This window comes from Pongo abelii, chromosome 6 (assembly GCF_028885655.2).
Source record: "Pongo abelii isolate AG06213 chromosome 6, NHGRI_mPonAbe1-v2.0_pri, whole genome shotgun sequence".
Classification (NCBI taxonomy): Eukaryota; Metazoa; Chordata; class Mammalia; order Primates; family Hominidae; genus Pongo; species Pongo abelii.
In genome coordinates, this window is record NC_071991.2 from 133099768 (window position 1) to 133111213 (window position 11446).

An 11446-nucleotide genomic window follows, 5' to 3' on the forward strand; every position below is an offset into this window, starting at 1 on the left:
TCTGCAAATCTGTTAATAAGCCTTTTATATTTTCAACTGCGATCTCACCCTAGTCTGATGCCAACATGCTATTCAAGATTCTTTAGGTTCAACTGTTCACCCAGCCCTCAAGTTACTCAACTGTGCTTTCTCATGGAGCCCACTCTGGCTCCTCTGAGTGAGAAATTCTTTTTTTCCCCCCTGGAAATTTTGAAGGCTCCAAGGAAAAAGTTAAATTATATTTAATAACTTCTGTTTAAAAGACCAAGGAAATTATAAAACCCGTTAGAAAGACTATAATCAAAAATTAGTCAACATGAAGTTTGGGCAGTTGGCAGTGTAAATTTTATTTATCTAGAACATCCCCTCTTGAGGAGTTGTATAAATCCTCCACAATGCCAGAAAACGAGGCATCACTTCATAGGGCATTCTGTATTTTTCCACATGGTTTATACTTTCTCTCTACTAAAATAGAAACTTCTCCAGGTCAGGAGCCCTTCTGTCATTTTGTATCTCTTATCAGCACCTGAGTCTGAGCTTTGCACACAACTCCTAATACCCACTGGCTGACAAATCATCACTGTAAAAATGGACCATTTATATGTACTTGTGATGGTTAACTTTGCATGTCAACTTGGGTGGACCATGGGTTGCCCAGATTAAGCATTGCTTCTGGGTGTTCCTGGATGAGATTGGCATTTGAATCAGTGGATTGCCCTCTGCCATCTGGACAGACATCATCCAATCTGTCGAGGGCCTGACTAGAACAAAAGGCGGAGGAAGCAGGAATTTGCCTCCTTTTTCCAGTCTCACTGCCTGGGCTGGGACATCTCTCATCTCCTGCCCTGGGACTGGGATCTACACCATTGGCTTCCCTGGTTCTTAGGCCTTTGGACTCACACAGAGTGACATCACCAGCTCTCCTGGGTCTCCAGCTTGCAGGTGGCAGCTCATGGGATATCTTAGCCTCCATAATTAATCAAGTGAGCCAATTCCTACACACACACACACACACACACACACACGCTAGTCTCCTCTTCGTTCTCTTTCTCTGGAGAAACTGCAGAACATGTCCAGCTTCAGACAGTGAGAGCTCAGATATGAGATTCAAGAGGGGAGAGATGACATTTTGTTTATTTTTGTCACCCTCAGGGTACCCGTATCATCCCATGTTGCACCTGGTAGATGTAGAACTCAGAAAATACTCTTTTCTAAATGTTGAGTGAATAACATGAGGGAACCCAGCCACAGTCCCAGAGTCACACTGATCCTATTCACGTGCCTGCCTTCCCTCACTGAAGATGACATTACTGACACATTGTTAAGAAACACTGCAATCAAGAGCTGTGAATGAGGGCTGATGCAAACATGGTGCTGGGCTACAGACAGGCCATAGACATAGACATTGTACATCCCAGAGAGCATGAATCTCAGTGGGGAGAGCACAGGTCTATGAAAAGTTTATATCTGGTGTATCTGATGCACCATTTAAAAGATAAAGACATCAAATAGGCTCATTGAGAAGGGATCAACACTTTCAGCCTTTGGTCATTGGAAGGGCTTCACCAAAGAGAGTAATTGAGTAGGACTTTAAAGGTCAAAGAACGGGAGAGAACTTTCCAAAGTGGAAGAATAACCCAAGTCACAGTAAGAGGATGGTCAACAAGTAGATGGGTTTGGGGAATGACAAGGATTTGGGGGCTCCTAAAGAGCACCAGCCTAGCTTCCCCCTGTGAGCCATGGCACATTCTGGTGTCACAGTGGTGCACAGGTGGTTGTGGAAAAGGTGTTTTCTCTGCAAAGTTAACTAGCTTACAAAGGGCTATAACCCATGTTCTCTGCCTTACTGGCATTTCCCTCCAATCTGAGCTAAGAAGTTCAGCTAAACAGACTATATTTGGAGTAAGCTGCTCCCTGTAGCCCAACTACTAAATATCATCATCAGCCAAAGCCATGTCATCAGGCAGGTGGATTCGGATTTTTCATCTCAAATGATAAGATGTGCTTTCTGGCTCCTCCAGCCCCTAGCAATAGTGACACACAGTCCCTCCCTGGACAGTCTTCCTTTGCTTCTCACAGAGTCCTGTTACCCTCCCAAGCCACTGCCTCTGCAGACTCTCCTTACGGATTTGGCCTTCCTCTCTGGACAAAGGGGCGTCCCTCGGATAACTGTTGCCTGGCAACATCTCTACTGTGCCCTTGGAGAAATAGAGACATTGTCTGCTTGAAAGCTAAGGCATGCTGTTGGCTTTTGGGCTGCCTATAGTGAAATACAAAGATTAGGTTTCTTAATTAATAGTTTTCTCACTTTAAAAGGTTATTTAGGATTCAGTTATTTCTAAACATTTTTTTCCTCTACCCTCCACTTTCAACCCCTGCCCTTGCTGGTTTTAATTTCACAATTTTAAAGAGAAGCCTGGAGAACAAGCTTGTATAGCTCTCTTAAGAAAAGTCACATTTAGGTTGCTTTTTTCTTTAGGAAGACACAAAACCCCATATTACCTATTCTTTTTTCACGAAAGAAGGGGTCCATTAGAACAACTGCCTGGTGATTCTGGTCACAGATTAGCTTTGACATGGGTCCCCAGGATATTGGGGTTGTACCCATCTCCAGGAATGAAAGTACTGCTGAGAGCTTTGGGGATTCTATTCTTTTTGGTGAGCCTGAGGCTATGGCTACTCAATGCCACGTGTGTGTGTGTGTGTGTATGTGTGTGTGTGTGTGTGTGTGTGTGTATGTGTGTGTATATAGCCACACACACATATATATGTGTGTATAGATAGATAGAAAGAAGAAGGAAAGAGAGAGAGAGGAGAGAGAGAGAGACGGGGCCAGGGGGAGAGAGAGAGGGGAGGGAGTGGGGGGGAGAGAGAGAGAGAAAGAGAGAGAGAGAAAGAAAAGGAACCTAAAAGCAAACAAACAAAAAACTAGTCAGTTGAATCTATCCAGTAGAAAGACAAAGTGTTCATTTGCAGTGAAGTACAACTATTAGAGGATTGCCTAATTTTATTTTTGGAAAGTTCTGTTGTCCATTAAAGCATCCGTAGGCCCAGCTCCATTCTTCCTCATATCACAGAAGTGAAGGGACTCACAGTTCTAAGTAATAACTCCGTGTGTACATAGTGCCATGAAGCCGCATGCCACTTTATGAAGTCTTTTTCTTATGGTGTAGTGATCAAGTGTATACACTTTGAGTTCTAACAGTTACAGGTTTGAATCTAATTCTGCTACTTTCAGCTTTGTGATTTGGGCTGAGTCTCTTAATTCTCTGAGCCTATCTGTAAAATGGAAATACTAGCATGCGCCTTGTACAGCCCTTGGGAGTATTACATAACAAATGCAGCACTTCTGATAGAGTGCCTGGCGCTTAGTAGGCATTCAAATATGAGCTTCCTTTCCTCTTCCTTCTGTGCCTCTGCCCATAACCTTACCCCCATCTCTGTGATTCAGGCTTTTTCATCAAAAAACCCTAAGCAGAGACCAGGTGTTAATAATGAGACAGTTGAATGGGACCAGGTGTTACTGAATGAGATCATCATTCATTTTGCTCCGGGTTCTGGCTGTTTTGTTTTGTTTTGTTTTTTCTTTTTCCCTACTCATGGCAGGCTTAAACTTTGCTCTGAAATTTTGCCACAACCTGGGCTTCCCACTGACAATTTCTGTTTGAGCTTTTGAGAATGCCACAGACAGTGAATGGAGAGGGCTCACTCTAGGGAGGGCACAAAGAAAGGAACCTTAAGTTGGGGGAGAAGAAACAAATGTTGTTTTTTGGAGGGGTGGATGAAAACATTGTCAGGGTTCAGGGAAACGCGGTAAGTCTCTCTGTAACAAACATTCATTGAGCACCTACTGTATACAGGCTCAGCTTTCTAATGGGAGGTCTGATTCCTGCCTTTGTGTGCTTATCATCTAAATAGACATCCACAGTCTGAAAAAGGTCAATAGCAGCTGAGTTTTAGGCATCAATCACACAGCTCCTAAAAGACTTCAGACCGAGGGAGGAACTGGATGTGTTTAATCAAGTAAGGCTTCCTGAAAGAGGCAAGTTTTGAGCCAGTTTGAAGGAGATGAGGATCATGGGTGGAAGGAGAGGAATTCAGGGTCTGGAACTGCAGGTGCCGAAGCTTAGTGTTAAGGGGTCATTCCAGTGGGTGACAAGGCCCCCTCATCGTCAAGTGCTGGGTGAATCTCCCTTCATTGGAGGCTCTCTTTCAGGGGCCCTGCAGGGACCCAGGCGGGGGGTGGGGCTACAAGTGGTCTAACCTCATTGGATCGGAGGACTCCGAAGAACGGGTAGAGGAAGGCCGGCACCAGGGCTGCAGCTCCCAGAGGCACTGCCTCCGACACCCAGTACACAGCAGTCACGATCAGCACGTAAGCACACGAGGCCTCCTGCAAGGCAAGGAAAGGGGCAGTCATTCGCAGGAATAGTCACTGCCACTGAGCGTCTGGATGCAACCCTGGCATCTGAGGCAGCAGACTCAGACTCTAACGCGGGTACTAGCATACAGCCCTGGGACCAAAGCCGGACTGGCAGGTGAGCATGGTGAATACATGGTGAGTCCATCCTTTGGTGGGTGACATTATGACTGCTTCTTGGGGGACCGATGCCTGGCCTGCAGTTTGCACTGGTGTGTAGCCAGGCAGCTCGGAGGGTTCTGGAAACTGCCAAGGTGGGGATTGAACTTAACTGCAGTGACCAGACCCATGATCACAAAACCATACAAGTGGAGTTCAAAGCTTTAACTTGGACTGGGATGTAATTGGTGTTAAGTTGACTGGATATTAGAAGTTCTTGGGGTAGTTGGAGATAGGAATCACTATGTGTGGTGGGGGCTGGGGCTCGCACTTGTAATCCCAGGACTTTGAGAGGCCAAGGTGGGAGGATCACTTGAGCCCAGGAGTTTGAGACCAGCCTGGGCAATATATAGCAAGACCCCATCTCTAAAAAATAAAATATAAATTAGCCAGGTGTGGTGGCACAGGCCTGTAGTCCCAGCTACTTGGAAGGCTGATGCCAGAGGATCACTTGAGCCCAGGGGCTTGAGGCTGCAGTGAGCTATGATCATATGCCACTGCACTCCAGCTTGTACTACAGGACTACAGAGTACGATGCTGTCTCAAAAAAAAAAAGAACTGTTCGTTCACATGTGTGCTCTGAGATCAGTCATCCTGAGTTTGACACATGTGCCTAAGATATGAAGATATGTGGCATTGGTGTGTGCCTGACTGAAGAGAAGTGGATCAGTAAGAAGTGAAATTTACAAACAATCCAAAAGGTGGCTTCTGGACTGTGCTCTTACAGCCCTGGGCGTCTGGGGTGTGTCTCAAGAATATCCCAGGGAGATCAGCAAGGCCTGAAATCTGGACCCCCCTCCAGCCTCATCCCAAATGGAGTAGCTTTGTTCTCATTTGATTCATATACGAACATTACATGTGAGATTTGGAAAAAAAAAAAGGTTTATTGCTTTAAAAATGAATAAACAGAGTTAAATCCTCCTGTTTTAGACTATTTGCTAAAACAACTTGATTCAGTAGTAAATTTTAATCAAATAAATTGTTAGGCAAGAACTGGTTGGCCATTTCCCCTTTCAGTTTTGGATCTGAGGTCCTATCATGTCGTTTTGCATCTAGAGACTGAATCCTTCTCCCAAAGGGCCCTGTAATAGTTAATAAGGAGCTCCCTTCCCTGGGAGAGGGAAGGGAAGACTGAAGAGGAACGCAGTGATCCTGAGCATGGAACTCTCATTTTGGATGAAGAAGCATCAGCTCCTAACTCAGTGTTTCTCAACCTTGGTACTACTGACATTTAGGGCCACATAGTTTCTTCTTGCAGGGGGGCTGTCCTGTGCACTGTAAAAGAGCAGCATCCCTGGTCTCTACCCACTAAATGCCGGTAGCACTTCCTCCATTGAGACAACAAAAAACCATCTCTAGACGTTGCCAAATGTCCCTTGGGGAGGTAAAATGATTCCTGGCTGAGAGCCATTGCCCTAACCAGGGTCTGGTTCTCATTGCTCTTGGACTCCATTCTACCTGCTTGACACCATGGAAACATCCATCTGCAAAGACTGAAGCCATCATCTATCTGGAAGGGGAGGCCTGGAAATTCACCAGCATTTTCCATAGCCCACTCACTTTGCTGGCTGGACAACCTAGGGGTGCACAGGGTAATTAAGTACAACATTCTTATCAGAAGCCAGCCCTCCATCAGCTTGCCCTCTAGTTGTGTTAATTGCCCTGAATTACGCTGATGAACGCTGTTAAGACAGGTTACCAGCTTACTCTAGGGAGAGGCTGCAGTTCATGGGCCTTGTTAATGGTAACATCACCAAGCTCCATGACTCAGAAGAGCATTTATAGAAAATCCAAGTTGGCTGTGGGCTCCTCAATTTTTACATAGTTCTAAACCATCAGGACTCATGTCTGACTTGCCCTGAGGCTGGCTGTTGATCAAGGAACCTGACAAATCTTGCTGTTTATTGCCCCTTGAGTTCAGAACATGCGTCCTCAAACTCTTGCATAAAAGTTACAAAAGGTCGCTGTATCAGTGAGGGACAGCAGGAGTGATTAAATCAGCTGGGCTGGCAAGGACCTTGTGCCCTCCTGACATTCGTGGATTATGGGATTGGAGTTTGAGAAATGGGAACTGGGCCCAACAGTTGTTGACTGTAGCTCCCCACTGAGATGTTCTCTGGGGCCAAAAGATCAGAGGGAAGATAAAACTTTTGGAAGTGCTGATAAGACAACAGAACCAATGGTGGGAAAAAAAAAGGCTCCGCTTGGAAACAAATTCAATTTAGAGAAATACCCTGTTTGCTACAGAAATAAAACTACCTAAAGGAGTTCAAACCCCATGTGTTCTCATCTCTCTTCTGGGAAAGAGACAGAGTGGCAGACCTTAACTCCAGTTGAAGAGAAAGAGTTGAGAGACAAAATGTCTGCCCCTCACTGGGGACCCCTTATTTCTTCCTGGAACCCTTAGTCTTTCTAGATCTGGTCATTACAGGGCTACAAGTTACAAGTTAAGGCGAAGGAGGTAGGGAGAGAAGGTGCAGAGAAAGGGAAAGGAGAAAGAGGAAAAGAGCCTGTAATCCCAGCACTTTGGGAGGTGGAGGTGGGTGGGTCAGTTGAGGTCGGGAGTTCGAGACCAGCCTGGCCAACATGGCGAAACCCTGTCTCTATTAAAAATACAAAAAAATTATCCAGGTGTGGTGGCACATGCCTGTAATCCTAGCTACTCTGGAGGCTGAGGCAGGAGAATCCCTTGAACCCGGGAGGCGGAGGTTGCAGTGAGCCAAGGTTGCGCCACTGCACTCCAGAGCCTGAGTGACAGAGTGAGACTCTGTCTCAGAGAAAAAAAAAAAAAAAAAAAGAAGAAAGAAGAGGAGAGAGAGAGAGAGAAAGAAAGAGAGAGGACTTTCCCTCTGCCAGGCGCCTTTAGTTTTGAATTAGGAGAATTTGGGTAAAATAAGGTGAACATTTTGGTTGTAAACATTGTTAGACATGCGACTAGGTTACTGGAAGAAGTAAGTCATCAGGACACCTTCACCCAGCTGTATTAAGGACAGGATTAATTACTATCATTTTTTTACCTGGATTTTCCTTAGAGTAGAAGAATGGACAAGAGACACCTTTAGAGAGTCTTTCCACTTATTTCACCCATGGAATCTCTATAAACTTCGTTTTTCTCCTTCTAAAGCTTCCTAAAATTCAGGAGGTAAGCTTGTATTCAGACAACCAAAAACACTGCAAAGTTTGCTTACAAGGAGTCCCATGTCCCCAGTGCCTATCCCATGTCTAGCAGGTGGCTAAATTCACATGGGCTGAACTGCACTGGACTTCTCTGCTGGCTGTCAGGTCTCGCTCATCTTCTGGAGAGAATATTCTGCAACCCCCAGGCTCTTTAACAACACCACTGGTTCCTTATAATAGCAGGTGTTTGGGGGTTGGGCATTGGTGAGTGTTCAGACAATATCTTCAAGGGACAGTGCTATCTACTATTTTTTGGCTCCTGTTTATAAGTAAAGGAAAGAGTTCAAAAGTGGCATTTCCCTATGTAGGACGTTTCCTAGTCAGCTACTAACTTAGGCGTGGAACTGCTCGTTTTCCACACAGTTTGACCACCCCAATGATATCCCACTCCAACTTCACGGGAAGGAGGTTGAAGTCTGTTATCTGTTATCATCAATGACTAGGGGCACCTTTTAAAAAATTTAGCTTGGGCGGTTGAGAGGCAACTTTTATCCCACTGGGGGCACTGAGGAAGGGCTTAGTTATGGATGCCCTCTCTTGTACACTCTTCTTCTATAACATGATAAACAGTGTCTGGACCTCTAGTTTTAGAGAGCTGGGAAAGAAAAAGGGGGAAGGTCATTTTGACTCCTCCTCAAATGTAGCTGAGGCTTTTCGCTTAGAAGAACCATCAAAACTGCAGGCCAGGAACTCCTGCCCAGGTACTCCATCACTGCTCTCAACTCCAGCCCAGAGCAAGAAAATCCATTTGGAATTTTAAGGGTTAAATATCAGAATCTAAAAGTTTGATGCAGGCCAGGCACGGTGGCTCACACCTGTAATCTCAACACTTTGGGAGGATCACTTCAGACCATGAGTTTTAGACTAGCCTGGGCAACACAGTGAAACTCCCATTTCTACAAAAAAAATTTTTCTAAAAATTAGCTGCATGTGGTGGTGCTTGCTTGCCTGTAGTCCCAGCTACTCTGGAGGCTGAGGCACGAGGATTGCTTAACCCCAGGAGCTCAAGGCTGCAGTGAGCTACGATTATGCCACCGCACTCCAGACTGGGTGACAGAGTGAGACTTTGCGTCTACAAAAAAAAGTTTGATGAAAGGGGTGACAGATGGATGAAAGACACTCTACCTGCTGGGCACCTAGTCTGTGCCTTCTGTGGGCAGTGGCCAAGGTCCCCAAAGATGGGGCTGACTCAACAAGGAGATATGAGAGTTTCTTGATACTGCTTGGGAGAGGAGGCTAATATGTCTCTTGGTAACAGTCCCTTATAGCAACATACATTGAGAAAAAACAAAACCAAGAAAAGCCACAAAAAGAAAAAAAATCAGGCCCATTTGGACAAAGCAGAAAATTGACTAGGGTACAGTCCAGGAAGAATGTCAGCAGCAATCACTCTCTGCTAATCCCAGCCCAGTTTTAATCGGCATCTCCCTGGCACTCTGGAGTATTTATTCTATGAAAGATTTAAGCCAGTTTGTTTTAAAGAACCATCCTAATCCCCTCTGTTTAACTTTTTAACTTAATCTTGGTTACCAAGTTACTTAAGGAGCAGAGTGGAAGAATAGCTCCCCCTCCTACAAACGTGATTAACCTGTTTTAGCTTATTTTTCCTAAAGTCTCCAGGGCAGTGCCAGCTGGGGGAAGGGGACAAGCCACACACAGGAGGAAGAGAACAGTGGAGGGAAGGGAAGGGAAGCAGGTGACCACGGGGAGGGTGTGACAGGCAAGCTGGATGCGGAGCTAGAGCTGAGGTTCCTCTGTTCTCACAAACCAGGTGAAGGATGAGGTCACGGGCTAGAGTTTGAGGGCTCTTATCTCTTTTTTATCGTGTCACTTTTTGTCTGTCCTTCAAGAGCACAGAGAAGAAAACACAGAAGACACAAATAATCCAAGGCCACGTGCATGGGAGCAGGGCAGCCTGCTAAGTTCTGCTTTCATTCCTTTCCTAAACATTCATTCCCTGAAGTTGATAGGCGCCTTCGGGATTAGAGCTTCAACTGTGGTCATCGAAGCCCACCAGGACGCGACCACAGACCACGGATTGGCTCTACGGTTATCTTCCTCCCCCAGCCTTCTCCTCAGTGCCACTATTGGGAGCTCTTTCTGTGTCTCCAGGAGCTCTCAGATAACCAGGGTCCCAGGTGAACTCCCGACAAACACAGGTGCACCATGTCTTTTGCATGGGTGTCGCTGGCCCCCGCTGCTGGGGCGGGCTGGCCTGCTGTTTGGCGCAACGCCCATCAGTCACTTCTGCCAAGGCCCCTACTCTGTCCTGACCCCTGGTAGGGGCCATGGGGTTGGGGGAATGGGACTGGGATAGGAGATGAACATGACAGCTTTTAGGAAGAAGATATCTTGGTTTCTTCCAGAAAAATCCTTCCATTTCTTTAAACCCACCACAAGCCACTTTGAGGGACTGCTTGAGCACCCCATGTCCCCCACCGACCTCCCCTCTTTGCCCTCCCACTGACTCCCAGACCCCCGGCGGGCGCAGGTCGCTACTCACGCTGCTGGGGTGGAGGACGGGCAGAGGCAGCAGCAGGAGTGGGACGCAGACGACCAGCAGCAGCTTCCGGACTCGGAGCAGGCCCTGCAGCAGGCCCATCGCGCCTCTGTCCTCTCCAGCTCGTCCTCGGACCCCGCTCTGCCGGCGAAAGGCTTCCTCCCTCTATCCAGAAAGACTTCTTAAACCTTTCTTGGCTTCCAAGAGTCCTCCTTCGTCTTGGGGGCAGAACGGGAGGGCAGTTATACCCTCGCTGTTTCTACAAGAGGCTGGGCTCCCGGCCTCCTGCTTTAGGTGGGATTGATGAGCATCGTTTTGTGACCAGCAAAAAGGAACTGGGAAAGGATGATAAACGGGGGCATAGTGGGCCTCCTCTCGGCTTGGTTAGTAATAGAGTAACTTCATTCTAGGTGTCAGCAAAACCCTCTTAATCCTTTAAACCACACCTTTGCTGCTGCTGCTCGGCCTCGAAGAAATCATTTAAAAGCTTAAAAACATTAAAACCGCTCAGAGCATATTGTGCTCTCCATCAGTTTTCCTCCCTCCGATGACCTATTTTGGGGAGTACCTGTTTCATCTCCCACCTGGGCTCGCTGTTGGTAAGAATCTAGTAGCCCCTTTCCTTAAAACAAGCACCTGAGCTTGTCAGAGTTGCATGCGGACTTCAGGTGGGGCTGCTGGTCACTCCCAGGACGTGGTACCTTAACTCTGTTCACATGTCTTTCCCTCAAATTGGTTCCCTACTTATAATTTGCCTTGAGCCTGGGCCTGCAAAGCAGAAAAGAAAAGTCCCCAAGACATTCCTTTTTATCAAAGGACAAAACTTGCTGGAGGCCCACCTTTAACTTTCATCCACCAATGGGAACCCGGGACAGAGACAGTAGCTCCGCCCACTTCTCAAAGCCAATCAGCAAATTGAAAAGAATGAGTCAATTTCTCTCCCCGCTGCCGCTCTTGATTGGTCACAGCGGGGGCCTGCTGATTCCGCAGAACCTAGGCAGCCTGCTAAGCTTATTTTTCAGTTTCTCAAACTTCCTAGGGCTGGAGTGATGACCATCATCGTAAACATAATCTCACGTACCCAAGCACAGCTTTATTGTTTCGGATCATAGGACACAGAGCTTTCGCTGGGAAGGCCACCTGCTGATCTAGACCTTAGGAAGGGAATGTGCCTGGTGGCAGGGAGAAAATGCAACATTACTTCTGGAGAA

General features: G+C 46.6%; 1 protein-coding gene across 2 annotated transcripts in view; it reads right to left on the reverse strand.

The window, feature by feature from the left end:
- Window positions 1-11201, reverse strand: part of SLC13A4 (solute carrier family 13 member 4) — a 47018-nt gene extending 35817 nt beyond the window's left edge. For both annotated transcript variants that reach the window (XM_009243256.4, XM_054559870.2), the window contains exons 1-2: window positions 10239-11201; window positions 4244-4372 (exon numbers count right to left, since the gene is read on the reverse strand). In XM_009243256.4, the coding sequence (XP_009241531.3) occupies window positions 4244-4372; window positions 10239-10337 (228 nt within the window). In that variant the 5' untranslated portion in view covers window positions 10338-11201. The remainder of the gene's footprint in view (window positions 1-4243; window positions 4373-10238) is intronic.
- Between the last annotated feature and the right edge of the window lie 245 nt (window positions 11202-11446).